This window comes from Passer domesticus, chromosome Z (genome assembly GCF_036417665.1).
Source record: "Passer domesticus isolate bPasDom1 chromosome Z, bPasDom1.hap1, whole genome shotgun sequence".
NCBI lineage: Eukaryota > Metazoa > Chordata > Aves > Passeriformes > Passeridae > Passer > Passer domesticus.
Genome location: NC_087512.1, coordinates 74,800,632 through 74,822,372, shown reverse-complemented (window position 1 = coordinate 74,822,372; position 21,741 = coordinate 74,800,632). Strand labels below are relative to the sequence as shown.

Here is a 21,741-nt window from a genome sequence, read left to right as displayed (position 1 = left end):
CTGAGCATTTCCATTTTTTCCTGAGATTTAGAGTACGTGAGGCTTATTTTCTGCGTAAGTAGGCAATGAATTTCCACACCTTTGTTTCAGAGTGTGGGATGGTGGGATGATGACTTCCTTTTCTAAAACAGTTTTTATTTTTCCTGTTTTTCCTGAAAATTTCAAAGACTTTGAACACAGAATTTAAAGCCTGTGGACCCTTAGACACAATAAACCTGGGTGAATTTGGAGGGGATGTTGCCTGTTTCAAAGCTTGGGAATCATGTTCTAAAAGAGTAATTTTTTGTAGTGTGTACTAGTAAACTCTGTTTTTCTAATACCTGAAGGTATTTTATTAAAGTTTGACAAAGGACACCACAATTTAAAAATATCTTGTCAAATTATTCAGATGCTGGCACTTTCATGCAATTGAGATGTGGATTTTGTACTCACAGCACTACTGGCTCCTTGTCCAAAGAATGAACCACATTTTCACCACCTCTGAAATCACCATACATAACTCCATGCCTAGAACTTTCCATCCTCTTCAGACAACTTCCCAAGGAAGTTTTGGTCTTTGGCAGCTCTGAGGCCAAAGCCTCTGGGAAGGTAACACTCTTTTGGCACAGCTTCCCCGAGTGAGGAGAGGCTGGTGAAAACCCCGTGGGCATCCCGGTGTGAATGCCACTCCCCCTGCCGTGTTTCGGAGGGGACTTCCCGGAGCTCTGGTCCTCCTTCCCACGGGATGGGCAGCCTGCAGGCAGGAGGGCCGGCGGCAGGGACGGGGACAGCGAGCCCAGAGGCTGGGATGGGTGATGTGGGAATGCAGGCGCTGCCGCCGCGCCAGCCGAGCTGTGCCAAGCGCCGTCCTCGGGCCCCAGCTCGAGAGGCTGAACTCGGCTCCTGCACGCCTGGAGGGTCGGGAGAGAAAACGAAAAGCTCCTTCTCAGAATTACAGGCTATTCTGAGCTGGAGAGGGAGCCACCAGCATCATTGGGCCCGACTCGTCCCACCCACCCTGCCCCAGATGAGTTTGCTCCCAGACACCAAATACCCTCCGTGATGGGGCTCGCTCTCCATTTATGCCCCCAAAGAGCTAAGAAATAAAGGATCTGGCTATTTTAAACTCTGTGTATGTGTGTGCTTAAATAATGCACATCTACAAAAAGTCCTGGTATCTGACCAGTGTGGTTGTGCTGTGTGTATCCATATTTACTTATGCAGACACACACACAAACACTGAAAGCAACGAACAAAGTTGAAATAAATGACACCACCCAACTAAGTAGTGCTGCATGCAGAGCCATTAAATACTCAAACATGAGGAGCAAATTATTTTTAAGCCAATCTTTTTCGTGTTTTATTACTGAATTATAGCAGGTATTTAATCACACATAAGTGATATGAACATCGGGTAGATGATAGAAATTACACAGGAAAAACAGAAAACAGAAACCAAAAAGTGTGGGAAAATCCAGATTTATAACAAAACTCGGTCATTTGTTGTTGTTTCCAAGTATCTGGTTTAGAGACCCAGAAAGCTGTCTTAAAAATAAGAAGCTCGTTGTCTGTACCTTCTGTGCAAATAGGATCTCCAAATGCAAAAAACTTTGCAGTAACTAATTGACTGCCAATTGTTTTCTCACACAAATTTCCATAAATACAGCTACACAAAATGTTTGTAGTTCCCAAATTGTAAGTCTGATCAGCATTAAAATTTTTAGCATTCAATCACTGTTACATCTTGGTGTTAAAACTGTATGTTGAGTGGGCTGGTGAGGGAAGAAGCTCTGGGGATTAATTAAATTTATGAGTGATATGGCTAAAGTGTTCACTGTTTTGGAGTGCAACATAAAAGAGTCTCAAAGAATAACTAAAATAGAAAGCTTTGCAGGGCAGTGAGCAAGCCAGTAAGGGAAACATAGCGTTCTCACTTTGCTAAGCAGCTTTATTGTAAATAAAAAAGAGGAAAAGGTGAACATTTAATATATATATATATTTTTTTTTTTTTATTATTTTTTTTTCCCACTAGAGTACAAAAGAGCCGTCTGGCGCTTGTGCTCTGCCCGCCGGAGATCACGAGACGGGGAAGCAGGAGCTCTAGTCTTGATTGTGTTTCGGATTTTTTTCCTCTTTTTCTCAGGAAACAGAGAAAACCTCGGCACGTGTCTTCTCGCAGAAGCGGGAGCCGGAGTGGCCGGGACTCACGGGAGGGGCCCTGGCGATAGCGGGACAGAGAAGCGCCCTTCCCAGCAGACGGACATCGGCAGCGCCATCCGCGGCGGCTCGCTGGTGACTGGGCGGCGGGGATGCTCGCGGGGGAGGTGGGCTGCCGGGGACGCGGGGACAAGCCGGGGCCGGGTCAGCGCGCAGCCCTCTCGGCTGCGCCCCCGGCTCCTGGAAGGGGCGGAGGGTCGCGCAGGTAGCGCCCCACGGCCCCGTGCGGGCCCCCCGCCGCCACGTCGAGGGGCAGGCGGCCGCGGCCGTCGCGGAGGTCGAGGCGCGCCCCGGCGCGGTGCAGCGCCGCCAGCGTCTCCAGAAAGCCGGCGCGGGCCGCATCGTGCGCCGGGAGGCAGCCGGTGCGCGGGTCGGCGCGGTTGGGGTCGGCTCCGTGCCGCAGCAGCAGCTCGGCCACCCGCGGGCTGCCCAGCATCATCACCTGCGGGGAGAGACAGCGTCAGCGCCCGCCGCAGAGCTCGGGCCGCGCCGGGACCCGCCTCCGCGCACAGGCCGGGGACACCGGGGCCGGCGGCGGCCGCACCCGCGGCCCCTCTTTGGGGGGTGGTTCTGCTGTCTCGGCTGCTTCTAGTGGTGGTGGCCTGCATACATTGTGACGGCCGTTTGCGATTATCCGTACGGATCCCTTCCCACTCGAGACAGTCTGTGATTAGGTGACAAATTAAAAATATTAGCTACTTGTTTCCAGACTAGGTACAACACATGTGTGTGTTGTGCTTCACATTTATATAATTTGTATACACCATGGTAAAAATGGTATTTGTGGTGTGTGTGTAAGCACATATTTATATTAACGCGTTTATATGCATATTATGTTGATATATGCATATTAACACGTTTATATGCAGATACAGACCAGCTGTGTGTGTACAGATATACACACAATACAGACACCCTTTATGTAATTATATAATAAATAGTGCTTGTATTTATATTACTAACATATTTAGACATACACATATATTAAAAACATATCAAATATATTTAGACATATGAAGAGTTTGTAAATATTTGTATGCTATATATACACACACCATGTGTTTTGTGGCAGCAAAGGACCGGAGGGATCTTGCATTAAGGTTGCTGTCACTTAGAATGCATTACCGATTTATCAACATTAGCACAGCAATGGGACAACGCAGCTAAGTGTGGCTCCTTTTGGCATTCGGTGTGGATATTTCTATTTCCCTCCTCCCCTGAGTTTCGGACCAAGATATTTTTTCTTTTGTCTTTTGTCTTTTTTTTTCTCTCTCTCATCTCTGTCTTCTTTTCAGAGGTGTGAGAGCAGCTGCTGAGCACTCACAAGCAATGCACAAAACTTAACTGATGGAAAATTCCAAATGATAATGTCTAAATGGCAAATTCCTAATGACAGTCTGCTTTTCTGCCAGTAGCAGAAACTTTTGGCAATATTTGATCATACTCAACTGAACAAAACCCACAGAAAAATCCCAGTCAACCAAAAACCAAAATAAATTTGTACATGGGGTTTTATTTCCCTTACTGTCCCTGTCACTTTCAGTGAAATTTTAACCACCGTAAACTGTGACTTAATACTTTGAAAAATATCTTAAGACAATAGGTTTTTCTATCAATTTCTGTCTCGGGACTTTGGTTTGTCCACTTAAAATAGTTGGGTTTGTTTATAGTACAAGTGTGATAATACTTATGAATGTCATAATATCTAAATTCCAGATATTAATCTTTTCCAGAAAGAAAAAGAGGGTATTCGAGTGTCAGCCATTTTGCAAGTTGTTGACAAGAGAAAGAGAACTTAGTCTGAAATGGGGAAAGGAAAAATAATTCATAAGTGTTTGGAGATTCTTTTCATCTGCAATTTGAACACAAAACGGAAATAAAACTAATAACTTTTTGAGAGCCATTTTCGGTAATACACTTCAGAAAAATATTTCATTTTCATGTAAAGTGCAAGCACCAAAATAGCTGTTCAGCTTAGCTGAACATTAGATGAATCATCAAATGCATTTCTTTAAAAAACAACTCGAAAATCTTCTACAAAACTCTAATTTAAATCACAATATATTAATCGTTCAACGAACATTTAAAAAGTGTCTACTTAAGTATGTCGATTAATATAATATATTTAAAATTCCATAACTGCCTGGAAAGCAACTCTGCATACTGATACTTCTAACATCTATCAATAAATACTGCCACTATTGAGGGATAGAGAATGTTAAAATTACTGCTACTAAAAGAAAAAAAGAGGTGACTACTAATACATACCTAGTTTCAAGTTACAATTTTTATCAGCACAGTTTCTTAGCTCTTTGTTCAGGAATATACTAGGAAGACACCCTACTTCGATTTCCCTGGGAAAAAAAAAAGACCTAAATATAGGTCTTTTTCGGTCTATATATATTTATACCTAAATATAGGTCTGTTCGGGCTATATTTAAAAAATCAAGACATTTGCTTGAAGTGCAGATCATTCCCCAAACCTATCTGGGCAGGTTGTCTGGAAGCGGATTTTGCAGTCCAACTTCTCCTTTAGAGTACCTTCTAGAAAAATTCGTTTGCTGCCAGCCGTTTTCCACTAATCTCCATCTTGTGCTTACAGGACTGCTGGACTTAGCAAAAAGTAAAGGGCACATTTGAACTCAGACAGCTGCGGCTGGAGTGCAGTTCCGATCACAACAATAAAAACTCATTCTAAACACGAATGCCCACCCTTCCCCGCCGACGTGTCAGAGCACAGTTTCCCCCCTGGCCCCCCACCCAGCGCACTCTGTACCTGGAGCGGGGTTCTCCCAAAGGCGTTGGTCCCGTTGGGATCCACGCCTGCATGCAGCAGCCTCCTCACCTCTTCGCAGTCCCCGCGGGCGGCGGCGCTGCACAGGCGGTCGCCGTCGCTCCGGGGGGACCCCTCCATCGCCCCCGGCCGACCTGAGCCTCACGCTCGCGGCTGCCTTTCCCTCTCCTCTGGCTGCGATCGCGCCTGTCGCTGCGACACAGCTCCTCCTTCCCCGGGGGCAGCGGCCCCCCCGCAGCCCCTCCTGCCCCTCCCCGCTCCGGCCCTTCTCCAGCCGAGCGGCGCTGCCGTGTCCGCTCTCCCGGCTGCCAGCGGCTGAGGTAAAACCCGCGCGGGGCGAGGGGCGCCGGCACGGCGGCAGCCCGCTCCTCAAGCACGGCACCTCGGAGGGCAGCCCGGTTTCACCTCAAGCACGGGCGGTTCTTGCGGGGTTTTCCTCTCACCGGGGAGAGGGGATGGGGGCGGCGGCCTTGCGCCCCCATCCCCTTCGCCTGTCGGGGCGGGTTGGGAAGGCAGGGGAGCGGGCGCAGAGCCACGGGCGAACAGCTTCCAGGGCAGCTGCCTCGGCCGGGGCAGGTGGGATGCGCCACCCGGGTATCTGAGGCAGGCGGGTCCAAGACATGACGAAGGGACGACGGACCTGAACTTTCCCGGAACAGAGAGGGACTCTGTGCGAGTGATGGCTCTGGTTTCTGTCTCAAAAGGGGGCCCTGCCCTGGCCGAGCCCATCCGAGCGGTGGGTCGGGGGTCCGTCCCTCCGTCCTGTGCCTGCCGAGAGCTGGCGCACCGGATGAGGAAGGGAGCCGTGCCCGCAGCAACTCTGCGACCAACCTAATGGCAGCGGAGGGAAGGGGATGGCTTCAGCCGGGCCCTGCCAGAGCCTCCCGGGAACAGGAAAACCGCGGCGAGAGCCCGCCAGGGTAAGGTGCAGATCCAGCTGCGCAGCCGGAGGCTAGGCAGAAGAATCTCGCCTTGCAGCCATGAAGATCCTCAAAATCCAAGCGTCTGGCTCCTCCCCTTGGCTTTGCGCCGAGCCTCTCCCCGCTGCAGGCCCAGATGAGCGCCTGTGACACACGCCCCCGCCCCAAGAGACCCCCCCGCGGCCGTCCAGTGGGAGCGGGTGGTCGGCACCCACGACCTGAAGTTTTTATTCTGCCACCTCGAAGTTCCTGCCTCTTACAAAGGCAGACTTTGTAAGAGGCAGGGGGAATAGGGGAGTTTTTCAGGGTTTTGTTGTCCTTTTTTTTTGTCTCCCCCCCCCCCCCCCCAACCATGTCAGTTCCCTAAACTCCTTTTTGTTTTTTATTTGCAGGAGACCGGTGCGACGCCGCAGAAGTACCCGCTGTGCAGATACAACCCCCCGAAGAGCTCTGCATAGCTAAAAGAGAAACACGGGCACTTTATGTCTGTATTTGCTATTATCCGAGAGACATCCTCGGACGAGGAGAAATAAACACAGATTTATCCCTGAATAGACAAGTCAGAGGTTCACTAAAGTGTCTTCGTTTAGTGGCTTTCGGAGCCTCCCTTGCAAAGTTTCTGGGGCAAGTGGCATTGCAAGATCGGGGTCCAAAATTTGAGGCGAGACCCTTGCTTGCCAGGGACTGGTGGTGAACTCCCACCACATCGTGTTTTTTCTACCACGCATGGTGCAAAGCAGTGCTCAGGGCAGACAGGAAATTTCAAACAAACAAATAAATAAAAATTTAAAATTAATAAATAGTGTTTAAAAGAGTGGATTTTTGAAAGTCTGTGAAGTCTAAGAAAGTAATATGATCCCCCACACAAAAGGCAAAGTACCTTCCAGTTCTTCTTGTGCTCTCTGACATTAATGATAGCCACACAGAGATAAATCCAAGGAGAAAACCTCGTTAATTATGTCTGTCAGGTATCTTAAAACTTCAAATCCGTAGTGATGCGTGGCAGTGTTGCAGGTATCACTGCCTAGCCTTGTTTTTTGTGAAATAGTATTATTGATCATGGATTTTATGCATAAATGTATGTATAAATATAGGAATACATATCTTTTACTGAGTATAAAAGCATAAAAATAAGTGGGACTCAATGACCTTAAAGGTCTTTTCCAACCTAGTTAATCCTGTGAAGAAAAAAAAAGATGCACACTGACACGTCAATATATTTGCAAATAAATATGTCACTTCAAATCAGAGAGCCTGTCTGTATCTTCATCTCCATCTCCACTATATTATGTTAAAAGTGTAAATAGTGTAAAACAACAAATATTGTCCCATTATTATGTCCCAACATTACTGACCCTCCAAATCATGTATCAAAATACTAGAACATTTTTAACTCACAACATTTTCAATTACATGATTGAAATAATGTGATTTCTTCCCCCTCTAAAGACAAATCTTATATTATACAATTCTAGTACCAACAAAGGACCTCAAATTAATCAAAACATAACAATACAGAGTAATATCTGAAGTTTGAGTAATAATAACGCAGCCTATGCTAGTGTGTTTTGAGAAAGAACCTTGTATTGCACTTGTATCTCAGGGGAGGGAGGGGAATCAACATTTCCCCCCCAGCAAACCTTACTGCAAAGATAATTTCATTAAAAATATCTCTTCAGTTAAAAAAAAAGAATTATGTTAAGAGTATAAAAAAAGTAAAGAGTTAAGATAAGAGAGGGAGTAAAAAAAAAAAATTAAAAAATCATGTTAAGCAGTGTCCTTATCCTACATTTCTGCTCTTATTGCATTTTAGAATGATTATTCAACCATACAGATCTTTGACACTGAAAACAGATCCATTTTAACACTACAGTACAGCAGTCCTGCAAATTGTTCTGAGATGTTTTGATAAGAGCATAAAGGACGGAAGAGGTAACTTGCAGTTAAAAAAGCAGCCATCTTATGCCCTGTTTAAGGCTTAGCAAGTATTACCCTTTACAAAAACAACAACAAAAAGAAATATTTAAATTGTATCTAACGAGTATTTGGATAATAGGTTCAGCGGTTAATTAAATACTACAGAGACAAATTATAAAGAACATAATATTGGGATTTCCTGGCTTGTAAATAGGTAAAAAGCAGACAAGGGAGGCAGGGGTAGGAGGTGCAGTGGAGAGGTTGCATAGAAGTAACCTGGTTTATATCTAAGGGGAGTGGGGGAAACAGTTGTTCCGAGTTACACTAAAAATGATGCAATACCCATTTACAGAAATAATTTATCATTCTTCTCTTCGGTTTAAAATGTCAGAATATTAGTAAAGATATTTATCCTGATTACACATACTGGTTAAAACCAGGAAAATCTGTCACCTTAATTTTAGTCGTTCAGAAGTTGTGCCATGGGGGTTTCTACTGAACTTAAAAATGATCGAAAAAATATCTTAAACAAACAAAGCCAACACTAAACCGCACCCAAAAGCTCAAGCATAACTCAGAGAAACTGTGGTAATAATAAATAAATACTTCACAGAGTATATCTTACAATCAGAGATTGTTTAGGGTTGGAAAGGACATCAGAGATAATACTTAAAATCCCACCCCACTGCCCTGCCTCATCCAGCCTGATCTCAAACACTTCTAGAGATGGGGCAGCCACACCTCCGTTATGTGTTACCCGAGACAGTTACAAAACTATCCCTAGATACTGTATTTTTTGTAGGGTTTTTTGGTTTCGTTTTGTGGGTTTATTTTTTTAAATTAAATTTAACACACACACATATCTCACTCCATCCCAGGGTCTTCAAAATGCGATTTGCAGTCTAGAGCTAACTGGCATTTTAGAAAAACTTATTTTCCCCGATTAAAAGCTCAGGGGAAGAGAATAAAAAAGTAGCATTATTTATGGCAAGTGTGGAAATAGAGTGAGAAAATAATAGCCACACTTTCGGATCCGTGAGGGATTTTGTCCTTGCTACAGAGAGTTTACTTTGAGGTAATTAGCACCCTCATACTTATGTTTGCATTTGAGATTCATACTTTTCATGTCAGACAGAGTTTATAGTTTCTTTTTCCCCCATTTAGTGTAGAACGAAGAAATGAGGCCTACTACAAATGCAAAAAAAAAAAAAAAAGATGCAATTTGAAGGGAACAAGGAAAACTGTCTATATTTTCTGATTTATATCTTTATAGATATATGCATAAGTTTTTTATGTGTGTGTGTGTCTGTGGGTATGGCCCCACACTTTTTATTCAAATAGCATTGGAAGCAATCTAAACAGAGAGTGGAGCTGGGAAACTCTGAATTACTTTATCTCCACACCTGAGTCCTATAGCTTGAAGGGTTAAAAATTTAATGCATTCATTTATACATGTATAAAATAAATGGTCTCTGTTTTTGAAGTAAATTTGAGGCAAATATTTCAAAAAAACTTTTCTTCCACCTCTGTTCTTTCCAGGCTGTGCTCTGTATTAAAGGAGGTTGTGGAATGCTCTAATAACTTTCTATGAGGATTTTGCAGAACAATCCTCACGTTCTCAGCAAAATTAATATTTTCTTTAGCTTCACTGGATGTCTAATTATTATTGCGTGATAATCAATGTCACATCAATCCGATTTTGCACTCTGCAGTAAGGAAAAAGTCTCTAAAACTGCCCGAGCCTCGGATGTCTCTCAAGGTCCTAAAATACGAGTGTATTTTTACTACTCTTTCTGACGCTGCTCGGCCGCTCTGACCCTTATTTCCCATATTTTTGTAACAGCAAGGGAAAGAAAAGTAGGCCACTGTATTTCACTGTCGTTTACAAGAGTGGAAAGCAATTCACGGTCGAGAAACAGTGGCCATTTTCCCTCTTCAGAGCAATAGCTATGTTCCTTGTTTGCAAGAAACTGTCTGAAAAGGATGGGAAGGGGTGGTGGGTTTATATTTTCTTAACAAACTACACAGAAAACGTCTCAAAAAGTGGGAGGCAAGGCAGAAATAAGCTACAGTAACTTCAAGAACCGAACAATTTCTGCTGCGTTAAAAAAAAAAAACAACCAAAACCAAAAACCAACAACAACAAAAAACCACCTCACAGAAGCACCCCGCCTGCAGAAAGCTAAGGTGCTGCCCGGTGCCACCCGAGCATGCGGCGCGGAGGGGTCCCCGCGGCGCTGCCACCGCCGCCCGCGCTGCCCGAGCGGCCCCGCTCCCGCTCTCCTACCTGGCCCGGGGGCTCCCGCGCCGCCTCCGCCGCAGGACCAGCTGCAGGGCAAGGCGCCGCGGCCAGCGCCGCCCCAGCGCCCCGAAAAAGCGGCGGAGGATGCGCCAGCCCAGCGCCCAGGCCCGGGGCAGGCTGCGGGCGCGACGAAAGTGGATGGTGCACCTTATCCGCGGGGTCATGGGTGCGGGGAAGCCGCGGGCGCGTCATGCTACAAATACCTCCCCAGCGGGGCCCCACCGGTGAATCGGCCCTCTCACCCTCCATTCATTGGAGAAGATTTTCTTTCTCTCTTTTTTTTTTGTTATTTTTTTTTTTCTTTTCCGTTTAACTAATTTCGACTCCCCATTTCACTTTACACTCGCTCCGCTCCCCATCCCTCCCCTACACCCCCCTCTAAACTCCTCCCACGATGATGGCTCCCGCCTCGAAAAGCGGGCGAAGGAAGGTTGGCCGCGGGGGATGGGGAGGGGGAAGATCGCCGGGGAAGAGCACCGCCACCAGACGGGCGTAGGGACCGGCCAATCGCAGGGCGCTCCGAGGCTTTCAAATAAAGCCTTGACGACATCTCCTTGCCCTCCCCCCGCTCTGTCCCTCCAGACACACCGCCTCCCGCTCCGTTTGGGTTTCTTTCTTGCTGTTCGGTTGTTCCCGGAGCGCAGTGCCCCCGGGAAAACCCCGACGGGAGAGGGGGCCTGCGGCGGCTCGGGGCGCCGCGCTGGCGCTCCGGAGAGCGGGCTAGCGGATCGCTGCCGCTTCGAAAGCGCGGGCCAGCGCTGGCCCGGGCCAGCAGCTATTTCCTTGTCACATGGCCATTTGAACGCGACGCGGGAGCCTTGCGTAGCGAAGCGGGGGAGGGGGGGCGCCGGGAGGGGGGAGAGAAAAGAAAAGAGGATCTCTATTTCCCCGCGCCGGCCACCGAAACGGGTAATGAACGGCTCCCCGCCCAGCCCCCGGGCCTTCTCCGCGGCCGTGCTCCGCGGGTCGGACCTCTTGGCTTTCCTTTTGAAGGGCGAGGTTTTGGAGCGGGGGTGGGGGCAGCAGCGGAGGGTCGCTCAGGAGCCCCAGCCCACCTGCTGGCGCTCCCCTGCCCACCCGGCTCCAGGAAGCACGGGTGAGCTGTCGAGACCCGCGGCAGCCGGTGCTGAGCCAGCTCTGCCGCCCTGGGCGGTGGAGGGGGGGACTCCGGTCCCACTCCCCATCCCAAGGGTCCTTCTGCCTGCGCTGCCGCCCCCCCGGGTGCGGGGTACTTCCGTGCGAGCCGTGAGAAGAGCGCTGGGCAGGGAGAGCGTCATTTCTGCCGGTGCATCTTCCCCCTGCCCGGGCGCGGCAGGGCCCGGCTCGGATGGTCACGGCTGAAGGCGGCCGGGAGAGGGATCGGGGCAGCTCCGGGACGGCGGGGAGCCGCGGGAAAGGCGCCGGGTGGGGACGCAGAGTGGCAGTGCCTGGCAGGGATGGCGAACACCAGCGTGTGCAACAGCCCTCCACAACAAACACCTCCTTCTCTCGGATGTGCAAAAAATCGAAATGTCAACAGAAGGTTTCTCCTGCCTCGGCACGGAGTAACCCTAACAACACGCTGATAAGGAAAAGCCTGTAATGGTTTCTTTTCAAGTCCGATTTCAAGCCTGGGAAACTGGATGAGCAAAATCGGCCATTTCGAAATGAAAGCACCTTTCGAGAGAAGCTTTTTTTTTTCCCCCTCCCCCTTTATTTTTATCTCCTCTTCTCCCCTGCGATGACTACTGCCTGCCGACCGGCAAGGCAAAATTCAGAGAAATGAATGCCTACCTGGCTGTGGGGTGCAGGTGCCGGAGCAGTGGTGAGAGGATGGACCGACAGCTCTGGCAATAGAAACCGAATACCCACCAACGCTGAATGCATGGCCGATCCGGGGCTCGTCGTGCGCAGGGTGCAAACCGCGCTGCAGAAGCGTGTACATGTACCCGGTTACAGCGCAATATTAAAAATAAAAATTGCGAGTAATCTGCCACCTTAAAAAAAAATGCTTTTAGGGCTTTCTTGATAAAGTGTACTGCTGCTGCTCTTTGTCGTTAACTGTTACTATTCTTCTTTTCAAGGAGGACTGCAAGCCCTGGAGCCGCTGCTGCTGCCAGAAGAAAAGGTGCCTGTGGAAGCTCCCGCAGCCAAGAGGGACCTCGCCGGTGATCCCCATCCTTCCATGGAGTGAGTAGTCCCCACCATGGGTCTGTCCTGGGAAGGGGTTCCGGACCTACTCTGTGAGGCAGATTTATAACAATTAGGTATTTACTCTTGCTGAGTTTTGAGGGCATACTCTGCTTATTTGGTGCAGTCAGCCTAGCAAATTTTGTTATTTCCCTGCCAACTTTACAGATAACAACAGTAGTAATATAATACTACTAGTTTTGTTGCTGTAGTTTCATAAGCCTTAATGGAAATGGTCAAAAATTGAAATAAAATCTGGTTCTTGGAGAAAATGACAATTTAAAACAGGAATACTGTTCCAATTGAGGATGGAAGTGCAGTTTAATAGAACCTTACTGTTCTGTACGGAATATGGTCAGGCTCTAGCTTTCCCCCATCTCCACTTCTGATCGCAGCTCCATTCTGGTTCCCACAGGCATGGGATGCAGGCACTTAACTGCTACATCCCCAGTGTTGTCCTTGGTTCAGCTGTGCCACGTTCTAGGGCAGAGTGCAGTGCAAATTAATAAGGTGTTATAATCACATATTATGTGTTATTATTATAATGTTACATGTTTTCTATTTATAGAAAATATATTTATATTTTATATTTATAAAATATATGTTTTAGGCATTCTTATAATGAAAAAGTGTGAATATAGACTAAAGAGAAATGTTTTGTATGTGTTTTATAGACATATAATTTCATTATAATCAAACCAAGAAGCACAATTAAACAACAAAGCAAATTACATATAAAAATAACGCATAGTCAAATATATCTCGTTGATGTATAATCCTAATGTTTTATGTATGTGTTCTATATGTATAACATGTATATTTTGTACAGATATTACATAGATGCATTATATACATGAACGACATAACTAACTATTTTATAGCATGACAACACATATGAAGTAATTATAAAGCAGGCATTGGATGAAATCACATTATAATAAATAACATATTCCAACATGTTACAAAAAAGGTATATACATTACTTTTCATGTTTCTATATGAGATACCTAGGGGTTGGATGCTCAGTAGGAATGCAAAACCAAGATAAGTATTTTTCACCTTTTCTACAGGTAGCTCTGCAAAGTGCTGTTTAGCGCTGGGGTACGAGACCTGAACTCTGTCTCTGCTTCGCCTGGCTTCCCTTTCTCAGCCCCTGAGGTGCAGGACGTGCGAGCAAACCCCACTTGGGTTCCAGGGAGGGAGGCAGGGTCTACCGCTCGTCTCGCAGCGGCTGGGAGCGCCGTTCCTGCCTCGCCGCCCGTCCCGCTGCTGCCTGTGCGCTCCCTCAAGCACACCGCTCCGGGGGCTTGGGGACTCGCTGCGCTGAGATCGGGTCTCCCCGCCCCCTCTTTCCACCTCGGCAGAGCCCGGGCTGCCGCTGTATCTTTTTCCTGGGGTGCTCATATCCAACTCCCCTGCGATGAAGCAGCCAGCGTGTCGGCTGTCATGCAATTAACAGATAACCCCGCTCCTCGTTCCCCCACCAGCAGCAGAGCTGTTTCAAAGGTTTCCTTGTTTCTTCACCAAATGTGTCACCTCCGAGCATCTTGGGAAGCACTGGAGTTGAGCTCAGATGTATGATTTTTAATTTTTCGTTTTTGGCTGCCTTGGTTTCACAATCAAGTGATTTTTTTAAAAGTACTATAACTTAGAAGAGGTCACTTGCAAATTGTTAAAACAACGAGTACTTCAACTGAGGATAGTGTCAGGCTTGCAGAGATACAAATTTCTATTTATTTTCTCCTTCCAGCTCCTATAGTTGCAGCCTACACAAGGAAAGCTACGAATGTGTAGCTGTCAGTACGTGTACAGACATGCGCAGGATCCTACGTGGTTCTAATGAGGTATTTACCAAAGCTGCAATCACACCAGGAAGCACTGATCCTGCTGTCCAGCCGGTTTTGCCGGAGAAAGGCGGATAGGCTTCAGCACCCCTTCAGATCGCTTTAACCTAAATCAAACAGGGGGCTGTCTGAAACAGGGGGACTCTGAAACGTCTCCTATCTTTTTCAGATGGAGAGCTAGCAAGCCGGAGCAGAAAGTCCAGATGCGGCCCCATCAAAACAGAGGAAGGGTTTATAGTACCATACCTCTGTGCGGGCATTTCCCTTAATATTTAATATTCAATACTGGCTATTTAATATTTTCACATTTAGTATTTTCTTACTTCATATTTCGTACTTCCTACTTCATATTTCATATTTCTCTTCAGTGTTTGGACTCTTGTGTGAAAAAGGGGGCTTGCTGAGCGCCGTAGCATTTCCAGTGCAGGATAATATATGGCCATGAGCAAAGAATATTGTCCTTTGTGCATCCATCAGGGAAACGCGATCCGGGGTTATGCACAGCATCGCATGAGTACTGCTCCACTTGGTGCCTCCCGACTGGGCGCGGGCAGTAAGTCTGGGGAGGGGCTAGGCACAGGGCGGAGGGTCGCGCAGGTAGCGCCCCACGGCCCCGTGCGGGCCCCCCGCCGCCACGTCGAGGGGCAGGCGGCCGCGGCCGTCGCGGAGGTCGAGGCGCGCCCCGGCGCGGTGCAGCGCCGCCAGCGTCTCCAGAAAGCCGGCGCGGGCCGCATCGTGCGCCGGGAGGCAGCCGGTGCGCGGGTCGGCGCGGTTGGGGTCGGCTCCGTGCCGCAGCAGCAGCTCGGCCACCCGCGGGCTGCCCAGCATCATCACCTGCGGGGAGAGACAGCGTCAGCGCCCGCCGCAGAGCTCGGGCTTCTCGCTCGGCCCGGAAGGAACGGAGATGTACAATGGAAAGGAGAAGAAAATCCGCCGGTGGGGCACAGAGACCGGCTCTGGACGTGCCACGAACGGCGGAGAACTTGTACCCGTCGGGGGAGTTGTGCCGTATTGGAAAACTCTCCTTTACCCACGCTAGAGGACAGGAGAGAACAGGTGGGGCAGAGAGGTGCGGGACTCCTGCCGGAGTCGGGAAGTGTGGATGCACACTGGGATTGCTCCGCGACAGGAGCGGGAAGTCGGTAGGCTCGGAGCACAAGAACCGGGGGAACGGGCTCGCCCTTCTCCCGGTGCGCTCCCATAGAAACCCAGGTCTCGTCCCAAGTCGCTTTGCACCGGTCCCCGCGGAACCGTGCCGGAGCAGCGTTCCGCTCGCATCCGTGACACTTCCCCAGAGCGTCCTTGTCCTTGGAGGGAACCCACCGCGTCTTCCCTCACCGGCAGGAGCGAATGAACCTTTTGCCTCACCCGCGTGTCCAGGGCAGCCCACCCCATCGGCCGCGCCGTTTTCTCAGTTGGGCTTCCCCAGCGCACCCAGCAGTGTGTTCAGCACAGGGGATAAGTCCCTGCCACGAAGATTGGGGAAAAGAAAATCCAAAAGCAAAAAAGGAACAGCACTGCAGGATGGCAACAAATACCTGTTTCGAGTGAAATGCTCCACCGACATTTTGAGTCGGAGAGTGTTTCGCAAGCACTGGCACCAAAACTTAAATATAGCTTCTCAGATTATTCCAGTTTCGTTTTATTTTGAAATTTTAATAAAAAGCTGGCTAGAACTACCCCTAAAACTAACTCAGCCTTTATAAATATAACCTCTACTACACCTCCGGGCACTACGTCTATCCACACGTTCAGGCGAGTGTAAAATGTGGGCAGACTGAGCCCCACAGGCATTGCTCGTTGTTTACCTGCAGCGTCACCTGGGCAAGGCTATCGCGACCGCGTATTTCTGTTCGTGAGAGCCACCGAATATATATATATATATTTTAATTTTTTTTCCCACGGGAGACGAGACAAAAAAATGCAGTCATATAAAGCAGAAGACGAGGTGTAACGAAAGGGAGATTATTTCCATAAACCTGACTTGTTACATTTTATCGCACGTTTATTGCGAGATGAGCATTGAAGTTCTCGGATTTGAGTCATCCTGTCTCAGATGGTTCAAACAAAGTAAAGAGTTGCTAAGACTAAAACCTCCCTGTTGCGACCGTCACCGGAGAAGACTTTGTCCTTCCCAGAGAGGCGAGAGAAGCCCCTGTGCCGCGCCGGCTCGACAGCAGCCGAGCCCAGTGACGGGGGGCGGCCCCTGAGGGGCACGGCCGGGCCCGCTGCTGCCCCGGGGCTGCCGCAGCGCCCCTCGGGCCGGGCACGGAGGGCCGCGGCCGCCGCCCCGCCGCCAGCAGTCCACCTCCCTACCTGGATGGGGGTCCTGCCGTAGGAGTTGGCGGCGTTGGGGTCGGCCGCTCCGTCCAGCAGCTCGCTGAGGCGCTGCAGGTCCCCGCGGGCGGCGGCGTTGGCCAGCTCATCGGCCAGCGGGCCCGCCGCCCGCCGCGCCGTGCCCGGGCCGCCGCGCCCCGCACGGCGCCGCAGCCGCCCCTCGCTGCCCGCGCCGCCCCCGGCCCCTGGGAACGCCCGGGCCCGGCCCCGGCGCGGCCCCGGCCCAGAGGCTCCCGCGCTGTCGCCCAGGCCGCCTCCACCTGCGAGGATGCGGCGGAGGCTCCCGGCTCTCGATTTTCTCCACCCAGCTACTGCCGCCCGGCCCATCTCGGTGCCGCCGCTGGCCTCACCCTGTCGGGGCGGAGCGACCTGCGCAGAGAGGGCCGGGCTGCTGGGCGGGCGGCGGGGCAGGCTCTCTCTCCATCTTTTGTGTTCGTCTATTATTTTGTTCTCTTGCGGGCAGCAGCGTCTAAAACAGTGCCTGAACGCCACGAGGAGAGCAGGGGCAGGGGAGGAGCAAAAGTAGCAAAAAACTTTAACGAGAGCGGGGCATAAGGAGAGTTGTCCCGGGAGCGCGGCCCCAATGTCAGCAGGGCCCCGTCCCCCGGCGCTGCCGCCTCGCCCCCTCGGGACGCCCGTCGGCACCCGAGGCGCAGAAGTGAGGGGCACCCGCCCCTCCTTCCCTTCCCCTGGGTGAGCTGCGAGCTCCTGTCTCTCTGCTTTTTTAGTTGGCAGGGACACTTTGTAAGGACAGCGGGCTCAGCGGTGAGCACGGCCTCCACTGAGACAAGAATCGCGGCTGCGACGCCTTCACCTCACCGCCTAAACCGCCTTTTTTTTTTTTTAATTTATTTTTTTTCCCTTAAAAAAGTTACAAGCCAACCAGGGGCCTCTGGGAACGAGCAAGCTCAGCGGCGGGAGGGCAGGGCTTGCGCGCCCGCCCCCGGGGCCCGGGCGGGCCGGGGCGGAGCTCCGGGGAGGCGGCGGCGGCGCGGGCAGCACCACGGACAGCTCCCCCGCCGCCGCGGAGCTCCGCGCCGCCCCGCCTCCCGGAGCCGCCTTTCTAAAGCCCCGCATGTGAGGGCCATGGCGGGCATCGTTCCTAAAACTGTAGTGGCCTAGTGCCAAACTCTTCTTCATCATTACACTTTGCTTAGAAATGAGTGAAGTTTCGCTCACAATAAAGAGCTTCTTGATAAAATTGTTGCTTCTGGTTAAGTAAGTGAGCATTTAAACATGGTCTGGCGATTTCCTTGTGCTTGGGTTTGGTTTTTTGGTTGGTTGGTTTGGCTTGGTGTTTTGGTGGTTTTATTTTATTTTTTTTTTTTCCTCTTTACTAATGAATTTTCCAAGCACCAGATGCCATACAAATGTGAAAATAATGATATTTCAGAACTCCACATTATATAAAAGGAAATAAGTGGGATAGTTTAATCTGTATACCTTGGTATGTAGATCACCGTACAATGGAAACACCCAAGCTGTGAGCAGTATAGTTAAGCCTTGAAAACACTGCAAGCTGATCTTTACAGCAGCATCAGTAAAGGGCAATATTATAGAATCAGTTTCACAGAGATAGGGTATTGATCCTGATTCTCAGCTACAGGAAAAAACAAATAAAAAGAATTCTGACAAGGCTTTCATAAGGGTGGCATTTCCTACCAACATCATTAAGTAGCACTGTCAAATATATATGAATGACAAATTAAGGAGTCCTTCATAATTTTTTCTTGCAGATCAGAAAAACCCACACTTTGTCATTAGGAAAGACTCCCCTCCAGCAAATCCATAAATGTTCTCTTCTCCCTTTTGCAAATTCATAAATGTTCATTCTCCTGACCAAGAAAGGAAATCCTGTCCATTAGCAAAAAAAAGATATTTTAGCTGGAAACTGCTTGCCTCGGATCTGGAATCTTAGACAGAGTTCTCCTTTTGTTCTGAATATGCATTTACTGTCTGAAGGTCAATTTCACTGTCCAGTTGATGGTAGCTTTAAAGAAGCTGCTACCCAGTTGGAAGTGACACCTTCCTCTTTCAAAGTTAATATTGGAAAGGAAAATTTTACAATCATGACCTCAAAACAGTCCTTTAGGGAGGTGTCACACCTTTCTGTGCTGCAGGGTTATTACTTATGTATATTGACAGTGACAAAATGCCAAATAAATACAATTCTCTTGGCAAGTAGAAAGGCCTTGCAAGCAGTGCAACAATACCATTTTCTACAATCAAAAAGAGAAAAGAGAGACATTGGGGGGTTCAAGAAGATACTCATTAGTACACATAATGTGTAGTCAACTTAGTATTGCTCAAAAACACCAGCCTAATTTTTCCTGGAGGAAAAAAATATTGGCAGTTTGTCCCACATATGTTTTCTTCTAAGTGACACCTTTTAAGTAGTTACATTTGGAGTAGAATGTTCTGTACTTCCCTTAGCTGGATCTCCTTCTCTGGGAAGTGGGAAGATGGACAACACTAACATTCCTCTTCTGGATCAAAATAAATATGCAAATAAGCCAGAACAGAAAAAACCCATACTTTTTATACTTCTACTTGAAAGAATTTTGCGATTGTTTCAAGCAGAAGTATAAAAACACTAACTCTAATTTAGTTTATCTCTTTGTTAAGGTATTGACAGTATTTTGGAAGTTTATCTTCTCTTTCTTAACCAGTTGTTCTTTATATATTATTTCAAGGGAAGTGGACATCAGCACTACAAAACACTGCAGAGACACCCCTCTGGCAATTTTATGGCAATTTGCCCAACTGTGTATGCAATGATCTCTCTGTGTGCACTCTTATGGAAATTGTAAGTTTTACAGATGAAACTTGAATTTTTTTTTTCAAATTTACCTTGCAACTTGCTCCCACATTTGCTTATCATGTTGGATATGTAATTTGGTTTCTTGTGGTTCTTTGATAAAACATTCTCCCAGCATAGCCTAATCAGTGGTAGAGAAACTACTCTGTTAGAAAACCAACAGCATCAAAACCAATGGCACCCTCCCACCCCCACAAAAACCAAACAGAAAACCGCTAAATAATACCCAACAAAAACATCAAAACAAACAAACAAACACGACAAAAACCCCAAACAAAACAAAACAAAAATCACTTTCTTATGTTGAAGAACTTAAGCTACCAAAACACCAAACCAGATGCTAGCCAGCTACCTTGTCTGTAAACTATCTCTGATTGGTTTTGGTTTTTTTTTTTGTTTGTTTTTTTTTTTTTTTTTTGTTTTTTTTTTTTTTTTTGAGAGTGATGTTTTTTTCTCTACCAGGAAGAATTCCCTGATCCACAGATGTCACACGTTTGTTCCAATGATTCAATGATTTGTACTACGGAAATCCTGATAAACCACAACACCAAAAAATGTGTTATCCAGATTTAGGGTTTTTATTTGTCTTTTCCTTTTTAACTTTCATTTTATATGCCTTCACATTCAGAGATTCAACTGGCTGCAGAGCAAGACATGAATGCAGAATCTAGGACACATTATTAAGTTCACAAAGTCTTGCACAGCCCCAGCTTCACATCTGTGGCTATTGCAGCAGAAGTTCCTAGAATCTAAGTAATATTTCTCATGTCCCTGTCATTTTAACTGTACAATGCTGTGCAAATCCCTCTGACCCTTTGGCTCACCTATATGTGTAACAATTGTGGTCATAGACCTGAAGGACAGTGAGAGAAAGAGTACTGAGTTTCATATGTTTTCAGTATAAAAATCAAACTAAAACCTTCCACACACTCTGTCCATGGGCTTTGTGATTCTGCAATTCCAGGGAATAGTCATCCACTGTCTGAAGAAGACTGTGAGTCAGGCATTGTGCTGAGGGCTAAGCTAAGCTTCAGGCATGTAACAGGCAGCTTCCATAATCAACAACTATGTTGCAAAGTTACATAAAATTCATAATTAGCATGAAAGAAACACTTAATCAATTCCCCAAGTGTATGCACTGGTATAACCATTACTAAGGACAAGACTTCTGCCAAAGCTGCAACATACCAATCATCTTGCTATGGAGAATCAGTCCCCTTGCATAAGCCTTTTCCATTTTGATCACGAGTGTCGTGGCCAAAATCAGCAAAAAGCTATTGATTTCTCACTACAGCTGGGCTGCATACAAGCACACTGAGATTCTGTAGGTTCAATTTAATCTGGTAGTAAACTATCCTTACTGATTATTGGACCTTTATTGCTATCTTATATCCCCACAGGCAACAAAGGAAAACGATTTCCCAATTACGGCCAACTCATATTCAGCTCATGTCAAACTATTCCAAATGGGGCTGGGGAGTCAAAGTACATTATTTTACAATTTAGTATACAATTTAGTACATTATTACAACATACAGAGCAATTTAGTACATTATTACAACATACAGAAATTTGATTTACCTGAGACAACAGACATCAAGGATTACTTACTTTTTTTGATCTTTATTCAGACCATATGTCAGCTGGTTGCAAAGTAAGCTTTGCTGGCTGTGTGTGTTTAGTAAATGTTTCTGAATTTCTTGGCAGCTGTGCTTGTTCTATGTTTAAGTAAGGAACACAAGGAGAAGATGAAGATGTTTTTTAGAAGCTGACCTGCAAAGAATTTGTATTAAATTAGTTTTGTCCCACTTTTGTAAAGCCTGTGAAGTTTTAAGAAAAAGAGAAGCACTAGGAGTTTCCTTCCCCTCTAGACCAATTTGCTTTGTAGGTCAGCTTGAAAATTAGTTGTTAGGAATACCAAACTTGATCTTCCCAATCTGTTTGGCAGACTACTGAGGAGAGGAGGAATCTCTATTCAGTACAGCTATTGAAAACCCAAGGTATGAGATACTATATAACATGTTTTAGATTATTACGCTATAATTCCAAGCAATTTAGGTGATCTTTAGCTTGTCTCTTAATTTTATCATCTCCTGTGGTATATTTTCAAACCTGTTTCATAAATCTATGATCTTTCTTTTACCTAATCACATAGAACTATAAGCTGACTATCAGAAAGCAGGAAACAGGATAATGTCACTGCCCAGACTTGTAAGCAACCGAGACATGAACTCAGACTGGCAGGGAATCCAAATCACTCATTGGTACACAGAAGCTGTTTCTATAGCTTATTTCAAGGCACAGTATTTCCTTACATGGTAATTCTCACTACGTGACCTATCCCATGTTGCCACATCAGCTTTCTAAATGTCCTTCTCTGGGGTGATCATGCCCTGTTCACCTGTCTATCATCTTTGGCAGGCTCCTCTGCCATAGGGATCTGC

General features: G+C 47.4%; 2 protein-coding genes and 1 long non-coding RNA gene across 4 annotated transcripts; 1 reads left to right on the top strand and 2 right to left on the bottom strand.

The window, feature by feature from the left end:
- Nucleotides 1-1,328: 1,328 nt before the first annotated feature.
- LOC135289606 (cyclin-dependent kinase 4 inhibitor B-like) lies at nucleotides 1,329-10,469 on the bottom strand. Of its 2 annotated transcripts, none has more exons than XM_064403346.1 (2): nucleotides 10,115-10,469; nucleotides 1,329-2,638 (listed from the first exon to the last, which is right to left on the bottom strand). In XM_064403346.1, the coding sequence occupies exons 1-2, from the start codon at nucleotides 10,376-10,378 to the stop codon at nucleotides 2,342-2,344; spliced, it is 561 nt and encodes a 186-aa protein (XP_064259416.1). In that variant the 5' UTR covers nucleotides 10,379-10,469; the 3' UTR covers nucleotides 1,329-2,341. The 2 variants fall into 2 exon arrangements, with proteins under 2 accessions (XP_064259416.1, XP_064259417.1); XM_064403347.1 differs by lacking the exon at nucleotides 10,115-10,469 and adding an exon at nucleotides 4,973-5,220.
- A 498-nt stretch (nucleotides 10,470-10,967) lies between these two features.
- Nucleotides 10,968-13,506, top strand: LOC135290741 (uncharacterized). Its single transcript, XR_010353518.1, has 3 exons — nucleotides 10,968-11,038; nucleotides 12,193-12,298; nucleotides 13,369-13,506. It is a non-coding gene; the product is annotated as an uncharacterized LOC135290741 (long non-coding RNA).
- A 503-nt stretch (nucleotides 13,507-14,009) lies between these two features.
- LOC135290740 (cyclin-dependent kinase 4 inhibitor B-like) lies at nucleotides 14,010-17,088 on the bottom strand. Its single transcript, XM_064404697.1, has 2 exons — nucleotides 16,459-17,088; nucleotides 14,010-14,976 (listed from the first exon to the last, which is right to left on the bottom strand). Exons 1-2 carry the CDS (start codon nucleotides 16,804-16,806, stop codon nucleotides 14,713-14,715), a joined length of 612 nt encoding a protein of 203 aa, XP_064260767.1. The 5' UTR covers nucleotides 16,807-17,088; the 3' UTR covers nucleotides 14,010-14,712.
- Nucleotides 17,089-21,741: the final 4,653 nt, after the last annotated feature.

Coding starts and splice junctions, on each gene's coding strand:
- LOC135290740 (XM_064404697.1), bottom strand. CDS start 16,806: ATGGGCCGGGCGGCAGTAGCTGGGTGGAGAAAATCGAGAGCCGGGAGC. Junction 14,977..16,458: donor ACGGCAGGACCCCCATCCAG/GTAGGGAGGTGG, acceptor CTCTCCCCGCAG/GTGATGATGCTGGGCAGCCC.
- LOC135289606 (XM_064403346.1), bottom strand. CDS start 10,378: ATGGAGGGTGAGAGGGCCGATTCACCGGTGGGGCCCCGCTGGGGAGGT. Junction 2,639..10,114: donor CGCGGGAGCCCCCGGGCCAG/GTAGGAGAGCGG, acceptor CTCTCCCCGCAG/GTGATGATGCTGGGCAGCCC.